The sequence below is a fragment of the Adiantum capillus-veneris genome, chromosome 2, assembly GCF_014529385.1.
Source record: "Adiantum capillus-veneris isolate H3 chromosome 2, ASM1452938v2, whole genome shotgun sequence".
Classification (NCBI taxonomy): Eukaryota; Viridiplantae; Streptophyta; class Polypodiopsida; order Polypodiales; family Pteridaceae; genus Adiantum; species Adiantum capillus-veneris.
In genome coordinates this window covers 127,562,015-127,587,653 of record NC_140932.1, presented here as the reverse complement: position 1 = coordinate 127,587,653, position 25,639 = coordinate 127,562,015, and the positions used below count along the sequence as shown (strand labels likewise).

Genomic DNA, 25,639 nt, shown 5'->3' with positions numbered 1-25,639 from the left:
GCGAGCGAATTTGTGCTCAAAAACAACAATTTTAGTTGTTTTTAACCTCACAGAACATACATAAGGCTAATGCACAGCCTTTAGAAGCATGTAAGAGCCAAAGCCCCAATATGTAGCATCAAATTGTATGAAATTGAGCCACAAATGGTCATACATAGCCAAACTTTGTCAAACGTGCGTAGATTGCTTCAATTTGCACTTCCCCCAATATAGTCGCATAAAAAAAACACTTGCAAAAACCTGCGTAAATCTGAAATTTGCTGAAAACACCTGTTTTAGGACCTGTTTTTCGGCAATTTCAGTGTTTTCGGGTAGCGGGGACTTAGCAAAAGTGTTCCCACACCCTAATACATCATTTGCAAAACCTGAATTTTGTTGTCATAACCCGTAATTTGCTGGTTTTGACGTAATTTCAGCCTGTTTTAGGTCAATTTGACTTGTCGGGAGCTCTCTAGTGGTCCGGGACGAGTCCTTTTTACAAAATCTCACGTGAAAGTTGACCTCCTTGGCTGAAAATCAGCGTTTGCAGGTTTGGGAGCAAACCCTAATTGGGCTCTGATACCAGTTGATGAGCGCGCGGTGGTGTGTGCAAGTGATAGAGCACGTGAAGATGTGTAGGCCTTGAGGCTTGAAGCGGAGGCTCTGTGCTGCAAAAGGGAAGCGCTAGCAGAACGAAGAGGGAGAGAGAGAGAGCTCACGTTTTTGGGGACTGAATAAGTGAGTTTTGGGTTTTCCCACTTTTATTATAAGCGACCTTTAAAAAATGTGTCCAGGTTCATATTGAACCTGGACAAAGTATAAAAATGTACATAAAGGGGTTATTTAGGCCTTTAAGTTTTAACCCAACACTGGCAACAACAAACAAATTCTTGGGAACCTCGTGAAAACCAACGTAACGGCCTCGTCTGACACAACCGTCAACGAGACGCCTTGTTACAAGAAGGCAGATGCTTCGAATGTTTCCAAACAGGGCATACGTTCAATACATGTCCTGAGCGAGCTTCGACGTCCTCAGTGCAACCTTCTGCTTCCACGTCAAACAGATCCTTAGGGCCACCTCCGGCCAAGAAGGCTAGACCTGCTATTGGACTAGTACCCAATATTTATGGTATACACCTCGAAAGTTTCAATGAATTATGCAGAGCTTATGGAAAAGTCAACGGCTTGAAAGCCCTTATTTTCTTTGACCTCGGAGCTATGGAGAAAATCATCTTTCCAGAATTCTTGAAGCAGATGCACTTTGATTATGATGCAGAGGGTGGAGAAATTGAAGCTGAGGTAGCCACGGGGCAAACTCAGAAAGTGGTACCGCTCATTGGTGCACTTCCAGTGACTATACAAGATTATCATGGAAAAGCCGATTTCCACATTATGAAGTTGGGCAATTGCGACGTTCTCTTGGGCATGCCTTGGCACGATAAGAATGATGCAACTCTCCAGGTCCGGAACCGAACCATCACCGTGATGCAGAAGGGCAAGCCCGTTGTCCTCAAAGTTCGGTTGTCCACCCTGAAGGACCTCTCTAGTTGTTTTCTAGTTGGATACTTTTGAACATTGTTTGAGAGTATTGTTTGAAATTTGCTTGAAATGGATGCTATCTGTTTTATACCTGTCTTAGTGTTGTTTGACTCTCGTTTTAAATACTGGTTTCAGTAATTGGTGATTTTACTCCCGGGTGGAGAAGCAAGCATTGACGTGTGTCGTTCGGAGATTTTCTAGCATACAATGAAACGCTCCCCAGGCATGGGTCTGCGTCGTTCCGAGGTTCAAACAATACCAAAACACGTGTGTCGTTCGGAGATTTTCTAGCATACAATGAAACGCTCCCCAGGCATTGGCCTGTGTCGTTCTGAGGTTCAAACAATACCGTTTTGGTATTGTTTGAACCTCGGAACGACGCAGACCCATGCCTGGGGAGCGTTTCGTTGTATGCTAGAAAACCTCTAAACGACGCAGGCTGATGCCTAGAGAGCGTTTGGTTGTATGCTTGAACCTCCAAGCGACGCAGATTGGGGACTGTTTGGTTGTATAGTCCTCTGAGCTCATGGCCTGGACCTTTTTAGGTTATTTGCGGTGGGAGTGAGGAGGTAGTCGTTGAGTAGCTTCATACCGCAGACCGTTTGTCTCGGGAGAGTGCTCAGCGGCGCTGTTTGTTGTGTCTTGTAACATGCATATGTAAGCATTTGTGTTGCATTGTGATGTGCCAATTACTGAATATTCCTAATTGGATGAGATTGCCTGGGTATGTAATTGTAGTGCATCAAGACACCTGTGGAAGATCAGTACGGTCTGGGTGTGATGGCTAATTTTACTACGCCGGAATATCAAGAGTTCCGATCTGGACGAAAGGAGAAGCTAACTCCTTGATCAAAAGAGCTGAAAGGAGAAGCTAACTCCTTCATCAAAAGAGCAAGCTAACTCCCTAACAAAAAGAGCAAACTGAATGTTTCTCGGAATGTCCCTCGGAATGACCCTTGGAAATTTTATTTTTTTGAGCTAACTTGAGTTGTTTTGCAGATAAGTTGTAATCGCGAACGATTACTCTCTTTCAAGAAGGGGAGATGTAACAAACTGCTGACGTGTCGACCTACTGAAGAACGAAGCTATCGGTCGAGGGGCCTAAATTCTAGAAGAAGCAAAAGCAACAACAAATTTCTGAAAATTGCGTAGCTATTGATGACGTACCAGATGGCTCTTGACGTGGCAAAATTGTACGGATTTCCGCTTTTCACGTTGGCGGTGCTGACGTGGCAAGACTGTACGGATTTTCGTAAATTGCGCTGGCAGCTTTTTGGCATTGATTTTGGGACCAGAAGCTTTTGAGTTTTGAAGGCTTTTCACTGTGACTGCTTTTCGGGCGAAGGGCCTTTAAATACGAGGTTAGGGCTCTTTCTCTGGCATGCTTCCTAGAGAAGGTCCAGAGTCTGGAGTACCGGCTTGTACTGTGTTGATGCAATATAAAGAAATACCGAAAGGGGCGCCAAGGTTTGGGGCCAATACTCTTTGGTGTGGAATTCCGCCACTCCGTGTCCTCTCTCTTTCTCTCTCTCTCAGTTCAGTTGTTATTAAAGTGCTAAAAGTCTGTTCTTTTCTATTGGCACGTGGTGCCCGTCTTGTGACAGCTTTATGTTCAGGACATGGCCTTTAACCTCCTCTCTGTGTCGAGTTTGGACTCTCAAGGAACTGACATACACTTTGGGAGTGACACAGTGACCATTTTCTATTCTATAACAGGTACTGTTCTTGCACGTGGTGAGCGCGATGGTTCCCTATGCCGCCTCACTGCTCTTCTGTCTCACACCACAGAGTCTTCTTCTCTATGGCATGCACGATTTGGGCATTTATGCTATCAGCAGCTTCAGCAGGCTTCTAGGACCTCTATGGTGGAGGGTTTACCTGTGATACGCTCATCATCATGCGTGTGCGAGGCTTGCCAGATGGGCAAGCAACATAGGGTTGCCTTTCCAAAGCAAGCATCCAATAGAGCTTCGACACCACTTGCACTGGTTCACATTAATCTATGTGGCTCGATGAGTACTCCTTCATTTTCTGGCTCACAGTTTTTGCTTGTGCTTGTGGATGATTTCAGCAGGTACACTTGGGCTTTGTTCTTAAAGCTCAAGTTGGGGCTTTTAGTTTCATTCGAAATTGGAAGATGATGGACTTGCACGTCAAATGTATTCGCTTAGACAGAGGGGGTGAGTTTACCTCGAAGGACTTTGTACAGTGGTGCAAGTCAGAGGGCATCCAGCCACAACTGACTTGTCACGAAGTCGTGGCAATTGCTAACTTGAGTTGTTGGTTTCTTTCCGATGATTTTTGTTTAATTTTGGAGACCCTCTTTTTGAAGTTGCAAATGCCCGGACATTGCGTGGCCAGTGTGAAACTGCAAACGGCCGAGAGTTTCACCCGCAGTCGGGAAGGACATGTCACCACGAGTTGGTCGGGCTAATTGGCATTGTAATCCGAGCAGTAAAAGGGTGTCTAGGCTCAGTTCAAAGTCATTTAGGCCGCTTGTGACATTTATAAGTTGGTGGGTACTATGAAATTAACCCAAAAGAGGCAAGCTGGACACATGGCGGCTCCAGATGCATCTGTCAGATCTGCATGAAGAGGGGGCGCCCAAATTGAGAGAGGGGGGGCTGATTTGACTTGCAGTGTGTGCTAAAGTGTGTGTGAGTAGTGGGTGCAAGTGATCACAGCTTTAATGGAAAGCTTGCCTTCTCCCTTGCTCTATGTAGCGCGACGATTTGCTCTCGTGCATCTCTCTCCCCCTTTGGCACATACGGTAATGCCCCACTAGTTGGGCTACTCAGGTGAATATGTACAATTATGGGGGTTTTATGGGCGTTTGCTAAGGCAAGAGCCTTCTGTAGCTAATTGCTAATCCCCTTTAGGTACGCACAGTTCCATCGCGAAGGAATGGAAAAACGGAGAGTTTTCTCGCTTGAAAACTCGTCCGATTTACAGGGGAACTGTCCCATTGCGTGCGGGAGCACCTGAGATCGCTCCGCTCGAAACGGTCGAAAACAGAGAATTACAGCCTATTGTGTTTTTCTGCAAGTTTAGGGTTTCGCACCTTAACTGCAGGGAATCGCCAAGGGAGCCTCAGAAAGGCCTTGGAATGCGTATATAGGGCAGTAGGCACCTAAAAGTGGCAAAACAGAAAATTACAGCATGCTGAAATTGACCTGCAGCTCACTAGAAAACTTCCATACCGCAAGGGAAAGTGTCCTTGACGTGTACGTTTGACCTACAGGGATTTTTGCGCCGTTATGTTGGCGAAATGGGGTCAAAAACCTGCAATTACAGCCATGGATAGGTTTGGACAGCTAGGTGAGGGTTAGGTGCAAGCGTTGGGATCGTTTATTTGTCAGGGGAATCTTGTGAAAGCATTGGCTGCTTGTACATGAAATTTAGAGAGATTTCCCGCGAGGAATCTCGTCTAATTCAAGGGGCAAGTGACCCTACAGGTGCGAGAGCTCGAGGGCTACCCAGAAAGGTGATCGGCACGCGGATCGAAGCGCAAAACAGAGAATTCAGCGAGCTGCAATTTCTTGCCAGGTTTTGCAAAGAGCTCTAAAGTGCGTTGAAAGTCTATGTTTGCTTGGGATTTTGTCCGTGGAGACTTTTATTGTGGTTATGTTGCGGAAATTGGGTTGGAGTAGAGGAATTCAGCCTGATAAAAGTGGGACAGCTTGTAGAAGTTTATAGGTTTTTCTCAAGTATAATATGAATAAAGAAATACCGAAAGGGGCGTAAGTCTTTGGGGCCAACAGGGTGTCGTTGTCTGCTTGGTAGCGCACTAGCTGCCAGGCCGTGGTTTGTCTTGAAGTGTTGAATTCCAGTCACAGGCTTATTCGTAAAGTTCCTGTGTGTCTAAAGTAAAGTAAAGAATTTCGGGTGAAAGCCAAAGCCTACCGCCCCACGGGCCGGTTTCAGACTACTCCCTACACTCCTTCCCAAAACGGGGTTGTTGAGCGGAAGAATCGGACTATCATGGAGATGGCTCGTGCGATGCTTGCACATGCTTCTTTACCTCAGATTTACTGGGCGGCGGCATGCAACACGGTTGTTTACATCCAGAACCGTTCTCCTACCCATGCTTTGCAGGACATGACTCCCTATCAAGCTTACTATGGGCTCAAGCCCTCGGTCTCACACTTTTTCAAGTTTTTGGGTGTCCGGCCTTTGTCCATGTAAGCGACAGAAGTTAGACTTCAAGGCGAAGAAGCTCATCTCCCTGGCTATTCATGAGAGTCTGATGGATATCGGCTTTATGATCCTGACGCCAAGACCACCACAGTTAGCCGTGATGTGACTTTCATGGAGCTCAGCACACCTGCAGAGGGGGCAACATCCAAGCCTATACGTTCGCCACCTCCTCGCCACCTCCTACCCCTGATCCTACCCCTATCCCTGTTCTTGCTCCCTCTACACCGCAACCAATTACTTCACTTGATCATGCCATGTCAGATTCTGATCCTGATGTGGATGATGGTTCTCCTCCGGTGGAGGTGGTCCCACCTCGCAAGGAGAAGTTAGTACCCGGTTGGCTCTACTCTACAGTTTCTTCCTCTGGAGTCACGAAGTTACCAGACTCGCCAAACCCTAGACAGCCTCGACGTTCTGCACGTCTCAAACAGAGGCAAGTTTATGACGGTGCAGAGTTCTTGAACTTTGCACTCATGTCTCAGATTCAGGCTTCACCAGTTGAGCCTTCCTCGGTGGAGGAAGCACTCTAGCATGATTGTTGGAAGCATGCCATGCAGATAGAGCTGAACGCTATCAAGCGGAATAAAACTTGGACTTTGGTTCCCAGGCCCAACAAGCGGAAGGTGGGTTCTACGAAATGGATTTTCAAGACAAAGTACAAGGTCAATGGCTCCCTCAACAAACACAAGGCCAGACTTGTTGCTCGGGGTTTCACACAGCGACCAATCGTGGACTTTAACGAGACCTTTGCTCTCACTGCACGCATGAGTACCATACGCACAATGTTTGCTCTTGCAGCCAACTTTGGTTGGCCTATCTGCCAGATGGATGTCAAAAGTGCTTTTCTGAACGGAGATTCTAAAGAAGTTTCTGTGGAGCAACCTCCTAGGTTTCATATACCACGCAAGGAGGATTGGGTTTATCGGTTGCGGAAAGCATTGTATGGACTAAAGCAAGCTGGACGACAGTGGTACCTCACACTTGACCAGTTTCTCGTGAAGCTTGGGTTACGACGTACCTCATCAAATTCGAACTGTTATGTTGTCTCTAATGGCTCTTTGGTTGCGATAGTGATTGTCTATGTGGACGATCTCATTTTCACAGGCTCATAGACTAGCACGATCAAGTCAATCATGAAAGCTATGGAGACACGTTTCGAGATGACTGATCTTGGGCTTCTTCACTATTTTCTTGGATTCGAGATTTTTCAGACACCAGACGACATCTTTTTTCAGCGGAAGTATGCATCTCGATTGATCTTGGGCTTCACTATTTTCTTGGATTCGAGATTTTTCAGACACCAGACGACATCTTCTTTTCGCAGCGGAAGTATGCGAAGGCTATCCTGGAGAGATTCCAGCAGATGACAGGCTGCAGACCGATTGACACTCCTCTTGAGCCCGAAGAGAACATCTCGCTTTACGATCCTTCCCCACGGATTGACCTGAAACAGTACAGGAATGTTGTTGGCTACCTCATATGGCTGACTTATTCCCGACCAGACATCTATTACACAATTTCTGTCCTCGGTTCCTTCAACACCCGACCTCGTCACAATGACATTGGCAGTGTGCCCAGCGTACCTTGCGGTACATCAACGGCACCTTGGACCAGGGTGTGTTCTATGGTCGCTCCAAGGGTTGCACCTTACTTGGTTGACGCGATTCAGATTGGGCAGGAAATCAAGATACTAGGCGCTCTACTACAGGAGTAGTTTTCACACTCTGTTTGGCACCCATTTCATGGAGCAGTAAGCAGCAACCCACCGTTGCGCTATCTTCCACAGAGGTGGAGTACATAGCAGCTTGCTATGCTGCTTATGAGGCCATATGGCTACGGAGATTATTGGGAGAGTTGTGTTTTCTCCAGACGCTATGACTCGTCTTTTGTGCGACAATCAGAGTTGCATTGCTATTGCCAAGAATGATATCTTTCATGCTCGGACAAAGCACATTGAGGTGCAGTACCACTATGTTCGGGAGCAGGTTTTGGCTGGAGATCTTCATTTGGAGTATGTGCCTACAGCGGACAATGCATTAGACATCTTCACGAAGGCTGTACCTCAGCGGACCTTGGCTTCTCACCTTCGACTCATCTGTATTGTCTCAGCATCTGGTGTTGAGAGGGGGTTTTAGAGTTAGGTTTTGGCTGGAGATCTTCATTTGGAGTATGTGCCTACAACGGACAATGCATTAAACATCTTCGCGAAGGCTGTACCTCAGCGGACCTTGGCTTCTCACCTTCGACTCATCTGTATTGTCTCAGCATCTGGTGTTGAGAGGGGGTGTTAGAGTTACACCACTGTTGTTTTGCCATTTTGTATGGCTAGTGATTGTCCCGGGTTGGCCACCCATCGCATATCATGTAGATTGCATGAGCGGACACTTTTAGCACGTGTCCGGCCGGTCATTTTTTGAGCCTGGCTGAATGCACACATTTTTAGCCATTTTTGGGCTTTTAGGTTTTTTGCACTAGTTTTTTTTTTTTGCCCTACCTCAACCTAACATTCTATAAATAGAACGGTTAGGGTCTTGAAGTCATACATCGTGTATTGAGAGCATCATTTGCAGAGCACTTGTGCTCTCTCTCTCTCTCTCTCTCTCTCTCTCTCTCTCTCTCTCTCTCTCTGGGTGTGTCCATAAGTCTCCATTGCAATTCCAAACCGTGACATGAATCTCCTCGTGTGTCCCACAGGCCCGCTACATGTGGATTCGCCTCGAGCTCTCACGAGACAGGATCGTCTACATTGCCCTTTGCTATTTTGCTCCCACAGGCTCCAGATTCGCCCCTATTGAGCAGGAGTCACCGTACGCATGCCTCACGGAGGAGATTATGGAGTACTCCACACTGGGTGAAGTCTTCCTTATGGGAGACTTCAATGCTCGTACACGCAGTGAGCAGTGTGAGACATATGACCATGAGGACCCAGAGACACTACACACTCTAGATGAGGAGGCTACTAGGAGAGACACAGCAGACAGAGCTCCAGTCACAGCTTATGGACGACATCTACTCCGACTTGGCTCCCAGCACCGTCTCGTTATTTATAACGGGATGGTCCAGTGGCCCACCTCAGGGGGCCTGACTTGTATGCCACATGGAGTTGCAGAAGGTGGGGGGAGTACAGTCGACTATATTCTGGGACCCAGGGAGGCTACACACCTTATCACATCCTTCACCATTCCACCCATACCCATCGGAGCCGACCACACATACCTCTCTTTCTCTATCACCGGAGATACCATCACACACAGCTCCACAACACGCACTCCACACACCACCATCCATTTCACACATGAGTTAGCCTCTATTTACTCGGCCAAGGTCGAACATGGCCTATGTCTCCTCCACCCATCCACACCACTCTCAGTTCTCACATCACATATCTCTTCCGTTCTCCACACTTCAGCTATTAGCTCTTTTCCACACACCACTCACACAGGACGCACTCCCCCCCCCGGGGCTATGCCTCAGAACCGCTGGTATGATGATGAGTGCAGAGAGCTATACCGACGCCTCCAGGCACGACAAGCCTTAGGAGAGATCACAGAGAGAGAGGCCAGACGGCATATGAAGACGCTGACACGCCAAAAGCGGCGAGCATTCGAAGAGGCACAGGAGCTTGAGCTATACCGCCTATTCATGAGCATGGATAGCGCGACGGCATGGCGCACCCTACGCGAGCCACGTCCGACTACAGCTATTGAGGATCCACAGATATGGCATGATTATGCAGAGCGACTTTATGAAGTGCCAGGGCAGCCTCCTATTCCACAACCACACGAGCCTCGCCCCACGTGCTCCTCCTTCTTTACGGCAGAGATGGTAGAGAGGGCCATACGCCGCATGCAGCACAGACGATCAGCTGACCATACTGGATTACAGAGTGAGCACATCATTTATGCGGCCTCCACTATAGCCCCGTTGATTGCACATGTCTTCAACCGGGCTATAGGGGAGGGCTTCCCAGAGGAGTGGACACAGCACACCATAGTGCCTATCCACAAATCTGGCGACACCCTGGACCCAGGGAACTACAGGACTATCATGATTGGCCACACGATGGCCAAGCTATATGGAGCAGTACTTGAGGCACAGCTCAGCTGCTACGCAGAGATCGAGGGTTTACGAGCTCCAGGCCAAGCAGGTTTCAGACGAGCTTTCTCCACCATTGACCACATCTTCGTTCTGCGCTGCCTCATTGATGGGGCAAAGGCGCGGAAGAAGAGGCTTTACTGTTGCTTTGTGGACTTCCGCAAGGCCTTTGACACAGTCCCACGCGAGAGACTCTTCCAGCGCCTTCACAGCATTGGGGTACCAACAGAGATGATTTGGGCCATATATGCTCTATATGAGAGGGTGGCGGGTCGGGTTCGTTGCCCAGGCGGTTTTTCAGAGACCATTGCTAGCACCATTGGTGTTAAGCAAGGATGCCCACTCTCCCCGACACTCTTTGGGCTATACATCGACGAGATCTCCGACTACATACTACGAGCAGGGGGAGAGGGGAGCGACTTAGCAGGTACTCCGGTCCACATCATGTTATATGCTGATGATATTGTGTTGATTTCAGAGTCACCCGAGGGCTTGCAACGCCATCTTGAGGCCTTGGACGAATTCAGCACAAACAGGGGGTTGACTGTGAACCTTGGCAAAACCAAGGTTATGATCTTTCACACATCCAGTGCAGTGAGGAGCGCCGCCACCTTCACAGCAGCAGGAGGACAGGTTGATGTAGTCACCTCCTATGTCTACCTTGGCATCACATTCACCAGCCTACCAGGACCCTTCACTATGAGGCAGGCTGCTGTTGACAGGCTCACCCGAGGATATGCAGCTCTGGCCATGCTAGAGCGGAGGTGCCACCAGGCACACTTTCAGGAGCCCCGCACGAAGGGGTGGCTTTTCGACACCTTAGTCACCCCGGCCTTGATGTACTCGGCGGCAGTATGGGCACCAGGATTGACAGCTGACCAGTGGACACAACTTGAGAGACCACAGGTATATATGATCTCACGCTTGCTCCGCAGCAAGAAGACAGTGCCACACGACATTATTAGAGCCGAGCTCGCCACACCACCTATGGTTGTAGAGGCACTATTCCAGACAGTTTGCTTCATCCAGAGGATGAGAGAGCTACCTCCTGACAGACTTACCCGTAGAGCATTTGAGGCAGCTATACAGCTATCAGAGAGTGGACATGAGAGAGCATGGTACTCACAGGTCAGAGCATGGTTTGAGGGACACGGTCTTGACATGGAGAGCCTACCACCATTCCAGTACGACCCCCACTCACCATATGTTCACCTCTCTCGCAGTGAGAGGAACTTGGTATTGAGACAGGATCTGTGGCAGCTATACACTAGGAGAGTCTGGGCGGCACCTAGCTTGGGGACGAGGATGTCAGATTACAGAGACCAGTTTCTCACCATATTATCTGGGGGGTTCATACAGAGACCACGCTACATGGACACATATATGCCACATAGCTCACGGGTGGCGATTGGTCAGCTGAGAGTGGCTTCACACAGGTTAGAGATTGAGATCGGGAGACATACTGGTGTTCCGAGGGGGGAGCGAATCTACAGAGCCTGCACAGAGGAGGTGGAGAGTGAGGAGCACTTTGTATGTAGATGCAGAGCATACACTGAGATCAGAGGCAGGTATGAGGCCCTATTTAGAGGACAGCCCACTCTCCGAGAGATCATGGAATCTCGAGATCAGAGACAGCTCGGACGTTTCTTACTAGAGATACAGAGCCATCGGGACACACTACTACAGCCACACACAGCTACACAGACAGAGGGGAGACAATCGCAGCTCACAGACTTCTTTCAGAGGATTTCCGCCCCCCCCTCACCAGACACTCAGAGGGGAGTGACACTCCCACAGGCGGAGGTGAACCGAGCTAGACGACGACCACGAGTCACAGGCTACAGGGGCGCGAGCTCCCACCACCGACAGATCGAGGAGATCCGAGCCCGGGAGCGCCGTGCCACTGAGGAGCGAGTGGCTCAGACGAGGGCTGACCCGACAGCTTTCATCCGGGTAGCCTTGGCACCAGACCCACCCATGTACCACATCTTACACCCCCCCATTAGTACAGGATGGAGCTAGATAGCTTGATGCATTCTCATGATTGTACTACCTTGAGCATACAGACATGCATATACCCCTAGAGATAGAGCTCCATCCCTCCTCAGATACTCCACTACCTACTTTCAGCTCAGTTTTGTATCAATTTTGTTTCATTTGTCTTTCCGATAGACGGATGACATACACACAATGTACATTTGATTTGTCTCATAGGCCGATTTCGGCCTGACATAGACGTTAAAAATCTTTCTTTCTTTCTTTCTTTCTTTCTTTCTCTCTCTCTCTCTCTCTCTCTCTCTCTCTCCAGCGTTTTCGGCGCGCGTGGCTCACACCCCTCTGTTGCTCACTCTCACAAAAACGTACATGCTATTTCTGTTTTCGTGCATTTGCTAAGGAAGATTGAGGACTATTTGAATGCTTTGTGGTCCCCAGAAGTTGGTTGACTTGTCTTTCGACAACGTCGTCGAGTTCATCTTCGGTGAACATCTGTGGGACAAGTGGCTTCTTCAATGCGGACTTTAATAGTGAATCGATGGCCGTACGCCATCGCGAATGCATCTCATCAATCAAGTGCCGGGTCTAAAATGTCGCGTACTGGGGATCCTTCGAATACTGGAGCATCTGCTTCGCACAAGCATAAACTTGCTGTTGACGCTGCATCTCCATTCGTTCATACTCCGTAGGCCGGGGTGGCCCATACTCTTTGTCTGCTTTTCCATTAGAATTTTCCGTGCTTTCACCCGATCCAGAATTGTCGGGTGGGTTCGTCTGATTCTTGCGGGATTCGTCACCAGAATCCATGTGTGTCGCGGTAAAAGGGATCGGGTTTTCCCGGTGGAAGGAAAATTTGACTGAGTTTTGATACCAGTGTAACAGACTTGGACACCCCAAGTCGGGAATCTAGCACGACACACAAGAGAATCGCTTAAAAACACTTCACAAATTTAATCACAATTCACTTCAGTCGACACGGCACGGCGTAGTTCCGTGCCCCAAAGTTTTTTGCCCCTTTCAGTATTTATTTTTATATTAATGCTTGTGCAAAGTTACAAAGTCCAAGGGTCCTCTCTACTCAGCTTGCTCGTCAGCAAAACTGAGTGCAGAGGCCCTCTCAGTACATATTTAAAGGCCATGGCCTCTCCAAAGCAGTACATCAAAAGCTAATAGCCGAAAAGCTGCCAGCGGAAAACGCATACGCTGCGCCACGTCAGCACCCACCAGCGCATTTTGTGGAAATCCGTACGTCCTGCCACGTCAGCATGTCAGTGTGTTTTTTGGGCGTCCGTACAGCTGTCCATGTCATCTGGGACTGCCACGTCACATAAAGGATCCTGGAAGCATCGAAAACATTCTGATAGTTCTGAGGAGGATACGTTGTCCTTGGATAGTTTTGATTCGGACGAGTCAATGTTTGGAAAGAGGCGGAGACATGGTTACCGACTGAACCAGTTTGACCATCTTGAGAAGAAGGGCGGGAAGACCAAGGATTTTCAAGAGGGTGGGCAAGCACTCAAATTTGGCACCTTTTCAGGCTGTAAAGACACCCACATAGCTCTTGCTTTTATACAACAGTTTGACATTGTTTTCTTGGGTGGATGCTTCTTCGAGCATTCTAAAGTACGAAGAGCGTCTTCTTATTTGAAAGGGAATGCCTAGGCGTGGTGGTCGACGCTACTTCTGCACAAGGAAGCACCTACAACGTGGATAAAATTTAAACGTGTTTTCACTTCCGCATGGCTCACCGAAGAATATGAAGAAGATGTATCACAACTTGGAATCATCTTAGGATAACCAAAGAAGATACGCTAGACAACTATTGTCAGAGGTTTTGGGATATGTTTCTACCAGCCTCTTCCTTCAAGAGATTACCTTTTGTTAGAAGAGCAAATTTGACAGCAATACAAGAGGAACAAAGATTGGATATTGAGGTATACAAGTGATTCCAGGTAAAGCATAGATGAGAGGTAAGAGCAGAGGAAGGGGCAAATGGGAGGAGAGCTAGGGAGACAGAGGATGAGAGGTGACTGGGCAGATTATTGTTTGCAACCATCTTGTAGATATCCCCTGGACACCAACACCCGTACTTGTACTCACCCATGGTACTTCTCATTCTTTAGGTCCATTGGAGAGTATGCTACCTACTGCTAGTGTCTGCACAAGGAAAGTGGCCTCTTTTGAGGATCAATCTCTCCTTCTGGCTGAATCAAGAGATTGATAGATGGAAATTGAAGCGTTAATGTATATATGTTTTTTGTACATATTTTTTGGGCTTTCTCCTCTGCTTGCAACTGGTTTGTTTGTGACCTTGGGGTCTGTGCACTCACAGGGTTTATTTATAGGATATATTTCCTAATGTGCTACAGTAAAGTTTAAATTGAGTTTACAGGGCTGATGTTTTCCATGAAGGTGCAACAGGTGGTGCTAGTGAGGGTGATGGACAACGAATGGAAGCAGGAATGAAAGTGAGTGGATGCTGTATATAATTTAAAACATATGACTGTTAATCTTACTTTCTTTCAGTACTAAGAACTCTCTCTCCAAAGATGAAACAATGTCTTGACTGAATTAAACAGTTCATAAATCAGGTGAATCTAGAGAGCATGCTTGAAGCAGGAAAAGACCTGGTTGGCATGAAGGTCAAGAAGAAGTTTGGAAATGAGTTTTTTGAAGGAAAAGTAGTGGAGTATGAGCCAGATCTGAATTGGTACAAGGTATTGGAAGTTTTCTCTCCACTGCATTCGCTCCCATATCCTATATGTTGTATTTTTTCTTCTAGCCAGCACTAGATTGGCTTTCACATTCTGGTGATGTTCTCAACGGAATCCTAGTTTCAAGGAACAAGTACTTTTGATTTTTGCTAGATTTGTGCAAAACCTTATTCAGATGTGCTTGCTTTTGAGAGACTGCTATGTTCTAAACATGTGGAAGTCTCTACATTGCTTGGGCTACCTGACACTGATGTATTCAGTTTTTTGGTGTGGTTGTAAGGTTATGTATGAAGATGGGGATGAGGAAGAGCTCGATCTCAAGGAGGTTCGAAAGTTGGTGTCTGAAGTAGACGATGACGAGCAATCTGCTGATAAGCAGCAGCATTGGCAAGCTAGTGACAGTACCAATAGTCTGAAGAGGTCTGTATGCAGCTTCTTGATGTTACTTTAATTCAAGCTACAAAAATTTCCTGTTTTTCAGTAGATCATGCTGGCTACTTATGCAACAATAATGGCTTTACTTTGAAACAGGAATGTAGGTAAGGCAAGATCTAGGAGTCCAGCAGCATCTGATGGTGCGATGGAGGAAGATGGTCAACTGCAAGAAAGAGTTAGACTCGGGAGTTTGAAAAGGAGGCACGTGATAGACACATCAAATGATGTCAATGCTGATTCACCAGATAGTGATGATCAACTTTCTCCTACTTCAGAAGAGTCTTCAGATGAGGAAGATGACGATGACGAAGATGATGACGAGACAGTAGGTGGAAAGCGCCGTTCTAGAAAGAAGCCGAAAGGAAAATCTCGCAGTGGGAAACGGAGGAGAAAAACGGACAACAAATTTGACGAGGAGAAAGTTTTCACTGCCAGGCTTAAACATAAAGCCAAGGAGGAGAAGAGTCAAGAGACTTCTACAGAGCATCGGATCGCAACAAGAAGGTCAACTGGAGCCTTGAGTACTCAGTTGACCTCATCCGATGATCATTCTTTGTCAAGCCATAAGAAGACACACACCAATTCACATCACAAGCCTAGTTCCGAGGCACATACTCCTTTAGGTGGAGGAGCAAAGCTGGTCGGTAGGAAAACAAAGAAAGATTTTGGTGGAGAATTTTATTATGGGGAGATCATACATTATGATAACAGGGTAAAATATTATAAGGTTAGTGTTCCATAAAGCACCAAGTGTTCTTAGAATCTGATTTGTGTGCCCTCATCTGATCAGAGCTGTTAATCTCCTTGATCTGCTCTCACTTTATGTTTGAAATCTCCTGTTTTCTGTCAGAACATTGTGCTCATTTGATGTCTAAGACTTATTCTCAGTTTAGATGTGCTTTCGCTTACTGTTTGACCTTTTAGCATTGTTTAGTTACCCGTTTGGGATTTACAGGTGCGGTATGAAGATGGAGATGAGGAGGAGTTGGAATGGGCTGAGCTGGCACCGACACTACTACCTCAAGAGAAAGCTCACATTCTACCTATCGTCGAAACGTCCCAAGAGGCTGCAAGCAGAAGTTCACAGGCACGCACAAAAGATCATTCTAAAAGGGCCTCAACAGTGAAGGGCAAAGAAGGAGCCATTGTTCCGTACGACGGTGGGGCAAACAATGGTGATCTTACAAATTCAACAAGGTTTTTGCCCTTTACGTATATAAAGAAATAGTTGAATTTTTTTGAATGCTGTAGCAATTGTAGCAGCTTGAGCATTCATTTTGCTGCAGGAAGTGGAGGAAAAAAGTACGCACTGCTTCAGTTAGGTATGTATTTATATCAATCTGGTGGTACTCTGGAACTTACATGCTACAAGTCTTCTTTATTCTCCTCTCTTTGCTTTCCTTGTTTGTGTCAAGTTGATTAATTTATAAGTGCAGTGTGATGATGAAGGGAACGGAAAACTGGAATGCTGCTTCTACGTCTGCAGCTACAGCTCCTGAACCTCCTCGTCCTTTAGCAGCAGTTCGTTTTGCATCAGCAAGTGATGCAGATGTTTTCGAATATTTTGGATGGGGTGAAGCAGTGAATTTTGATAGATCTAAATGCCCAGAGCTTCGGGCCACACGCTTATTGCCTACATCCTCTCCTGTGGTGCATTTAGCAGTAAGTACATTTGACTTCAGGGTTGTGAAGCGATGAAAAAATGTAGCTTCTAAAAGTGAGAAACGCATCTGGCTGATTTTATTTCTATGGCCTTCTAGACTTGATTCTAAGATATATTGCTCAAGTGCAACCTTCACCTGTCAAGCGAACTTTCTTTGACTTCTTTTGAAATGTATTTAAAATGATGACCATTGCATCACTTGCAATGTCTACCTTTTAATTTTCCTGTTTCACGGTGGAAGAAAGATTAACTATAGTTTATCAAATAAAGGGAGCTCTAACACGTTGTAGACTTGGTCACGTGCTTCCAGTAGATTGTGGAGTCTCTAAAATTTCCTAGGACATTAGTTCATTCTCTCTTTTGCTTTCTTCCCTCGATTGGAACTTGGAGGCTAGGTTGAAGCAAGATGATGATTGCATCCTCTTGGCCACAATGTATCTTGAGCAAAATGAGGTGCAAGTTGTTTGTGTGCTCATGGTTTGTGGTCCAAGAAGTTTTATCAGTACCATTAAATCAAATTATGATCAACTGGTAGGTGTGAATCTTGATTCTTGACCTGGGGAAAGTTGGCTCTTAAGCTGTGTTTCAACTTTTATGTTTTGGGAAGTGCCGAGGCTGTGCAAAATCGGTGGTCTGTCTTGCAAGTGCCTGTAATAACATAAATCAGTGTTGTCACCCAGCGCAAGCTATCAAAAACTCTACTGGGAAGTACGTCTTCTTTGGAGGTGCACGTTATGATGCATCATGAATGAACTCCCTTATTATCATGTGAATTTTGTTTGGTCTTTTCCTTATGAAGTTTCCGGATCAACACAAATCTTTATGCTCAGCTCCCTTGATTTGACCACATTTACAAGGATTATAGGCAGCGTTGAAACAATTTGCACTTGCTTTTTTTATCGAAACTGTTTTTGATGCAATAACTTTTAAGCTCTTCAATAAAGTATGCAACAATATCAAGTAAGCTCAGTGAGGACAAAGAAGGCTGTTTATGTCTTATTAAACAGTTATTGAGGACACGCTACCTGATTTACTGTGTTTGATTTTGTGTTTTCATTTGCCTCTTAGGTGCTAGGAATAACTTTCTTTGCTGCTGTAATCTTCAAAGATATCTCTCTTGTTTGATTGTTTCTATGCATCCTAGCAACCATTAATGCGCTGCTAATAGACCTGTATTTTGTGTTGAATAGTGTTCATCAGAGTGGCTGGCTTTGTTGTTTATAAGCTTTGAAGAACTTATTTTTTTGGGTGTCAAGAGTAAGGTTTCTCTGCTAAGTATGCCAGTTTTTTGTGTATATTTGTTATGTTATGGAGTCCATAGCTATAATCTGCATAAAGATGGTGTAATTGAGATTTTAATATATGTTATATTCATCTGGAGTAAAAATTGCATTCCTTTCTTTGTCCAGGCAAGCCGCCATCATCTTGTTGCACTTACTGGAGCTGGTCAAGTGTGGGTTTGGCGTTGCAAGCATGGAAATGTTCACACTCGGTGTAATGAATGGGAGCATGTGGCCGCACTAGACAATCGAAATGTCATTTTGGTTGATATCTCAGGGCCAGATGTTGACAGAGCTTCTGCTGGCTATCAGCCCGAACAAGAGGATCAGGTGCCTTTTATGTACAACATAAGCATATATGCACACTTGACAATGTGTGGTAATGAATGTGAGAGAGATGACTGGGGTGCCTTCTACTTTAGGTTCCAGATCCGTTTTACTTAGCGGCTGTTTGTAGCAATGGGGAGGACATTATTCTTCAAGGTTCTCAGCCTCATGAGTCTGTACGTTACCGAGAGTTGAGATTTTTGTATTTTTCCTGGAAGACCATTTGTGAGTTGACAAGGATTTTAATGTTTCTGCACAATTATCAGGTCCACACATATAATTGCAATGGTGAGCCGCAGCATCCAGGCTTGAGAGAGGCTGTTTTGCAGTCCAATCCGGATTGGTTAGAGAATATGGGTCGGATTGTTCAAGTGAGTGTTGGAATGGTGGAAGCTGCTGATGAGTCTCCCTTTGTAGGGTATGTAAGTGTTATCGTTTTAAAGAGGTTTTTGAGCTTTGCACATGTGATTAGTTTTGCATACCTGGGCTGCTATGCGCAGTTACATCACCGATACAGACTGCGTTTTTATACGGTCAGCGACAAGGGATTTCATGGAAGAAGTTAACCTTGTTACTGGCTACACTGGGAAGCCATTAAAGATCCAGGTACTAACATTCCTCTTTAGTGCATTCCAGAAAGCTGCTGTTAGCGTGAAGTTTGATTTGGAAAGTTTTCTGCTTTTGATTTAGTGTGGCAGGGTGTATCATGCTATCCTCCTGACGGATGATGGCCGTGCTTGGACGTGGGGACAAGGCTATTATCCTGGTTCAAACGTGCATTCAGCTGGTTTTGCAAGCAAGTGGCCATCACCCTTCTCTGTTTGCCAGCCTGCCGTAGGTACACTAGTTGGCAGAAAGGTACTTTGCCAGACGATCATTATTGTCAATACTCAGCAGAATAGTGCGGTTTTATAAATGCGTTTGTTGCATTGCAGGTAGTCGATGTTGGGTGCTATGGTGAAGATTTCATTGCGCTAACTAATGATGGGGATGTGCATCAGTGGACCCATGCTCTTCCCAATCCTGCTGCTGGGGTCTATAATGTTCCAGCAACCCCTGTTTATGGTCAGCGTCCGAGTATCGGCAGTGGAGACAAGCTGAAACACGTGACAATCGGTGCAGGAATATGTGCTGGAATTTCAGAATCTGGCAAAGTTCATACATGGCGAACCTCTTTAAAAGGTGGGTTTGTGGGCATGGTGGGTGTAGAACGAGAAGCTACAACTCCTCTAGGGCGGGAGGAGGGTACGGAGACAGCAATCCTTGCTCTTGGTAGGCACTTTTCACCCTTGAGGCATTTTCCCTTTCTCAAAAATGGTGCGAGTTATACTAACCATCCTCCCTGTATTCAGGAACCAGAGCTGCGACGAAAGTAATGTGTGTCGCAGGCTCTCTACTTGTGGTGGTCAAGAGGAAGTATCGAGGAAGACGAGGTGGAAAGAGGAAGTCAGATGCATCAGGACTTAAAGGGAAGGTGCCTGAAGATGAAGCCATTGGCAACGGCGACGGCGACGGTGAAGGCGAAGACTAGTTAGAGATTTAGACTAACCACTGATGCATCTTATATTAAATAGATGTTGCTTCTTGGCATTGGTTGATTATGTGTTTATTGAGAGCTACTTTTCACTTTGAATTGCATGCTTATCTCTCCTGTGCTAGGCCTACCAGAAATTAAAGAATTTCATTTGTACAACAAAATGAGGTAGCCATCAGCAGATTTTCTATCAAGCTATTGTAACCATTTGTACCCTTCTGATTGAGGTAGCGAAAATATCATGGCCGTACTTGGAAGTGCAGATTCATGTACAGTTAATTTTGTTAGTCAGCCCATTTTTTAGTGGATGACTCTTCCCATTTGCCTAACCTTAATGCTGAATCTCCCACCTATTTTGAAGTGCATAGCAATGCATCTTGAACCATAACCCTTTCCATTTCCTAATAACCTACTTTGGTTTGCATAGCAATGAACCATACTTTTGTATCGAGGTGCTTTGAGATGCAAGTGATGAATTCGGACATAAATTGGTAAGTCTAGCCATGGGAAAATTTCTTGTATTGCACGCACCATGAGTGCAACAAGGCTATTACTTGCACTTGTTGCACTCATGGTGCGTGCAGAGAGAGAGAGAGAGAGAGAGAGAGAGAGAGAGAGAGAGAGAGAGGGACGTGTACTAATTTTCAAAGGTAAAGAGAAGTGTACTTGGAGAGACGAGGGTGAGCTCCTCCTGTCTTATTCATTACTACTGAGAGAATCACTATGTGTATATATGATGGGTATGTGCGTCTCCACACTAAGCATCAGAACCTCAGATATTATCTTTTGTTTAAACATTGTTCCACTTATCTTGCCATCTATATTAGTAGCAGCAAGGAATGAGACGTGGGATTTAGTGCCATTTCCGGATGTAAGGTGAAACATAATGCAAATGAGGCAGCGAGCACGTAGAAGTCTAGATTTGTAGCAAAGGTCTATGCATAGACCAATGCACTGATTGTTTGTGAGGAGAGTTTCAGCTCCTAGCTAAGATGGCAACCATTCATACCATTATTGGATTGGTTGTTGCAAAAGGTTGGGTTTTGCATCAAATGGATTTGAAGAATGATTTCTTGCAAGCTTGAGAAAATTTGACTTTTACAAAAGCACGTAGTATCGAGAGACTTTGAGGTCACATACAATTTGTGGATAATAAACAATGAAAGTGATTGGAGCACCTCATTCTTTCCGGGAAGAGTTTGTGCTTGCGCGACTTGGAGCAAGGATGGATTGTTGTATACGTTTAGAATATTGGAATTTTGAACTGGTTGAAATTCCGAGTGTGATTGTGTTCAAGGCACTTCAAATTGACACTTTTAAGGGTATTCCAAAGTAGTGTATTTGCTATTATAAAATTGTCAACTTGTAAGGAAAATGTGATTTGGTTATTTTGCTCATTCGCACCCATGAATATGCGTTAGATGTTTTTACCACTACCATCATTTGGTGGCAATTATGTTTGTCTAGATTTTAGCTTGAAGTTGCAAATGAATTTGGCGCACACTCTCCACCCAGATCTCACGCACATTGCACTGAGCAGCACCCGGGTTAGACATACTTCAATCACCCACGAACACCAATCACCAATCGAGGGCGGTCCCAAAGGACTTATTTATAGGGTTGCCCTAGTGCCACCTGCAGACTCTCAAAGGGGGGTCACATTGCAGCAGGTAGAGATAGTTTGAGCCTGTACACAGCAGAGCACTAGGATACCAGGCCCAAAGAGTAAAATCGTAGGAGATCCAACTGAAGATTATACATAGGGAAAGCTTCTTTATCCACCTATGCATGCCATGCTACACCTCCAATTTGGTATTGGATGGAGCTAGCTAGACCTTTGCATATCATGGTTGTGTTCACATTTGCATATAGTTCCACATCCATTAGCATTAGAGCTCCACCCTCATCCCTCTTATACGTATTGCTTTCGTTCCTTCTCTCTCCCCCTATGTAACACACACATATCTATATGTTCTTCCCATTGATTCCTAATAATGAAAAGGACAGTGAGTTCTTAATCTGAACACAGGATTTCAATACAAAGGACTCTGGGATTGAGGACATGAAAGCCCACAAAGCTTCTCATAATTGCACATATAACAGCATGATTTAAAAGTGAGGAGAGTCGCTCAGTCATCAGCACAACCTGCCTCTGCCCATATTAGTAAACGGTCTGTCGTTCTTGGGGTTGCAGGTTTTGACTACGAGTAGTGAGTGGATGGGGCAGAAGGGGGGATTGGGAGGAAGGCATAGCCTTTTTATCTGAGATTTTATGGTTGCAGGTTTTGACTATTACTAGGGGGTGGAAAGGGCATAAGGGGGTTATCTGAGATGTTGAGACTGTTTGCCAGGAAGTTGTTTCACAGGCTCTTCATGGTGCATGGATGAACAAAGCCATCATTAACATTGTTTGATTGTGAGGCCTGCGTGGTAGCAGGCCTTCCAAAAATTCTCCGAGGTCCCCTCGGAGAGGAGACCGCGGAGGGGGTTTGGAAATAGTTTTCAACCAGCAATTGACGCGTCTCGGGACACCCTCACTAACTGCGTCATTGCCCCAAGCGCAAAGATACCTACATCAGCCGCTACCGCTCGTTTGTATACTTGTCTACATTTTCCTGTTTCTATGTGGGATATTTCGTTGCCTGAATTCAGAACACGTGGTAAAGGTCAATGAAGTCGGAAAGCTCCTGCTTTTGACGGCTTCTGAGGCACTTTTACACTTCAAAGAAGAGCGGAATAAATATTGCCCTTCAAAAAACCTGAATTTAGTAGCCCTTCGAATAATACCTTAATATAGCCAGATGAAGGGGTAATTAGCATTTACCCTTCATTAGAGAGTTTTTGATCACCAGGCAATAGGCTGGATGGCTTGATGACATGCAATATAGGTAGCAAGTAGTCACTCGAGCCATTTTGCAATATGAACTCTACAACCCACACTATCGGCTATTGTTAGTGACCCCATTATCCATCTATTTAAGATCACCTTGCCCTGTCTCCATGTGAACAACATCCCCGTAAAAGCTCTCATGGAGAAAAGTGTGATCCTTACCATTGTCCATGTTGATCTAGTAAAGACATCGTAGTAGTGTGTGAAACCGACTTAAGAGTTTAATAGAAGATCATTGCTAACTACCGGTATATGCTTCAGGATCGCTCTCTCCAATAACGCTTTGAAAAACATTCTCGACTTTCTTGAATGTCAAGGAAAATTTACAACAAACAACTTATATAAAAAAAGAAATTATATATGCAAAGAAGCACCAACAAATGCTTTCCAAGTGAATACATAATAATCGAGTAATGATTGAAGAGAACCATGCATGAAATCCTACATGTCTAGATGTTTTGTTGAGATGTTAAGCTCAACATGTGTTACTTTTGGATGACTATCACCAACAGTCATCATCACTGGAGTGGCTTGGTGGATACACAAACCTTGGCCAGTGACACTACAATTGGACTACATCGACATGGTCTACCTATTGGAGTGATGGCATACTTATCCGTCCAAATCACTCACTAGCGGTTCACATTAGACTGTTGTACTAGTTTCCACTTATGTTGTACTTTCCCTTTTATGCTTTGTAGACTTCTTATCTTGAGCTAGTGAGAAGAAGAAGAAGTAGTAGAAGGGTTGCCTTCATCTCTCTACATGTGTGTGTGCTTGCAAGAGCTCAAGATCTCTCCTTATCTATCTCTAGCTTGATTGTGTCCGAGGAGCTTGGAGCAGCAAAAGAAGAAGCTGTGTTGAGATTCCCGGAGCCATCATCAAACGACTTCAATTGACGTGATTCTTTTTGGAGATTGTGCGTCTTGGGTTTGTGAGCAGGCCTTTGGATTGCATCATTTAGTATTGTGAAACATGTATATGTACATATATTGTGGTTACAAGTGATAACTGACTATTTTTAGCCTACCATGGCCCGTGACTTACACCTAGTTCAATCATTGGTTCGATCATTTTTTCTTCTTTTGGATGCATTGCACCATGACAACCATAGCTCAAGGGAAACCACCATGCATGGCTCAAAGACTGATAAAAAACCAACACTGCCACATTATGTCAATTTGATCGTTTTTCAACTTGTAAAGACAAGAAAATATATGAGTAGCGATTAATTAAATATAATATATGAAAATTCTCCCTCTTTGCTTGGCATCTCATTCCAAATACAAATTTCTATATTCCAATCAAATCTATCTACTCAAAGTCCACATGGATTGCCATGTAATTAGTTAAGTCTCTCTCTCTCTCTCTCTCTCTCTCTCTCTCTCTCTCTCTCTCTCTCTCTTTGAGTGTGCAAATGTGGTGCGTGTGCGGAGGGGGAGAAGGTGAAAGAGATAAACACACCACGATGTGTGTGAGAGATCCCCTTATTATTCTATCCAGTAAAGAATAAAGTGTGTACAAGTGATGGGTAGTCGGACGCCTCTGGCATGTTAGTCATCACACAATTGACAATCCCAACTGCAAATACTCCCACTGCAGCTACTATATCGGGTCTCGACACTAAGAGATTGTACATGAGAGTTCCAAACGTTGATGACAAATGAGTAATCTCTGCCAGCATATTGGTGGCAATCCCATCAATCCCATGTGTAGTGACCTCTGCCAATCTGTTTGTAGTAGGTGTCTGAACGCTCGTTGCATCACCGCCAGAACTAGTCACGCATGGACGTGTCAATCTTGACTCCAAGGTAGTCATCACTCCCTCATCGTTCATAGGGATTGTATCCACATGTCTTGGCATCACTGTATCAGCCTCTAGTATCAGCATGTCAAAAAACTCCATATTTGTCATCTTTATGGTAGAAGTCATCAGGACCAATCTGCTATGTCTCATTAAAGTATGTCCGCTCTATCTCTGCATCTACAAGCATGTCATGCACAACCCTCTGGAGCTCATTCACAAAAGATATATGTCTAGTCTCTCGTTGATATGACTGTAATGTAATTGAGACCATGTCGTCTTGCACCTCATCTACATGCATAGGGTAGACCAAGCCAATCATGGCTCCTCTTGCAATGACTAGTGAACCGAACACATTTGAAAGAACTACTTTCTTAGCAGTGTTCGACATCCATTGTCCCTCAAGCGACTCATAGAGATCAAGCTCTGTACAATTTCGTGAACATACGCACATGTCATAGCATATAAGATGCACCAATGGGTGATGACAAGCATACATCTCTTGCACCTTCTATGTCATATGTTGATCTATCAGCTAGATGCACATGACCAAGGCTCCTAATAGCAAAAGTGTTAAACCCCCCATGACGTGATGAGTTGTGGAACATTGTATACTCATCTATCAACATCCATTGAAATCAAGTGACATCTATATTAGACATAAAATCAAGAGGAATACTAGAGGTAAACATGACATCACAATCACTAGCATATCAACGGTGCATACGTCTATGTCGTTGCCTCATGCGTCTAAAGCAATGTTATATAATGTAAACTCTCAAACCATAAACCACATCCAAGTGAAAAATCAAGCCAATCTGAGCTCTCTTGATGTAGAAAATAATCTCCAAAAGCACTCTAAATCACAACAATATGCATACATCGTCTGCATAAAGGATGAAGGGAACCAAGTTGAAAAACATCTTATTGCTCAATCAAATCTCTTCTACAAAATAAATCTAGAAACTTCATAGCTTCAGTGCATTCTCTGCCATGGCATTGCAATGATGCAAGGTCTTCACTCTGACTCTGATACCAATTGTGAGTGCGCAAGTGCAGTGCGTGCAGAGAGAGAGAGAGAGAGAGAGAGAGAGAGAGAGAGAGAGAGAGAGAGAGAGAGAACATAGAATGTGGGTGGAGCAACTCAATCACAATGTGTGTGTGAGAGAGTCCCTTATTCTTTATCT

General features: G+C 45.2%; 1 protein-coding gene and 1 non-coding gene across 2 annotated transcripts in view; one reads left to right on the top strand and one right to left on the bottom strand.

Annotated features, from left to right (window-relative positions):
* LOC147463590 (uncharacterized) overlaps positions 1–20,066 on the top strand; it is a 75,155-nt gene extending 55,089 nt beyond the window's left edge. Inside the window, exons 4-17 of the mRNA XM_086489704.1 lie at positions 14,218–14,273; positions 14,397–14,522; positions 14,800–14,939; positions 15,051–15,681; positions 15,910–16,151; positions 16,241–16,276; positions 16,391–16,616; positions 18,027–18,227; positions 18,320–18,400; positions 18,491–18,642; positions 18,725–18,830; positions 18,915–19,082; positions 19,160–19,496; positions 19,577–20,066. Of these exons, the coding sequence (XP_086345830.1) occupies positions 14,218–14,273; positions 14,397–14,522; positions 14,800–14,939; positions 15,051–15,681; positions 15,910–16,151; positions 16,241–16,276; positions 16,391–16,616; positions 18,027–18,227; positions 18,320–18,400; positions 18,491–18,642; positions 18,725–18,830; positions 18,915–19,082; positions 19,160–19,496; positions 19,577–19,755 (2,681 nt within the window). The 3' untranslated portion in view covers positions 19,756–20,066. The remainder of the gene's footprint in view (positions 1–14,217; positions 14,274–14,396; positions 14,523–14,799; positions 14,940–15,050; positions 15,682–15,909; positions 16,152–16,240; positions 16,277–16,390; positions 16,617–18,026; positions 18,228–18,319; positions 18,401–18,490; positions 18,643–18,724; positions 18,831–18,914; positions 19,083–19,159; positions 19,497–19,576) is intronic.
* Positions 20,067–22,179: 2,113 nt separating this feature from the next.
* LOC147463589 (U4 spliceosomal RNA) lies at positions 22,180–22,326 on the bottom strand. The gene has a single exon (XR_015186151.1). It is a non-coding gene; the product is annotated as a U4 spliceosomal RNA (small nuclear RNA).
* Between the last annotated feature and the right edge of the window lie 3,313 nt (positions 22,327–25,639).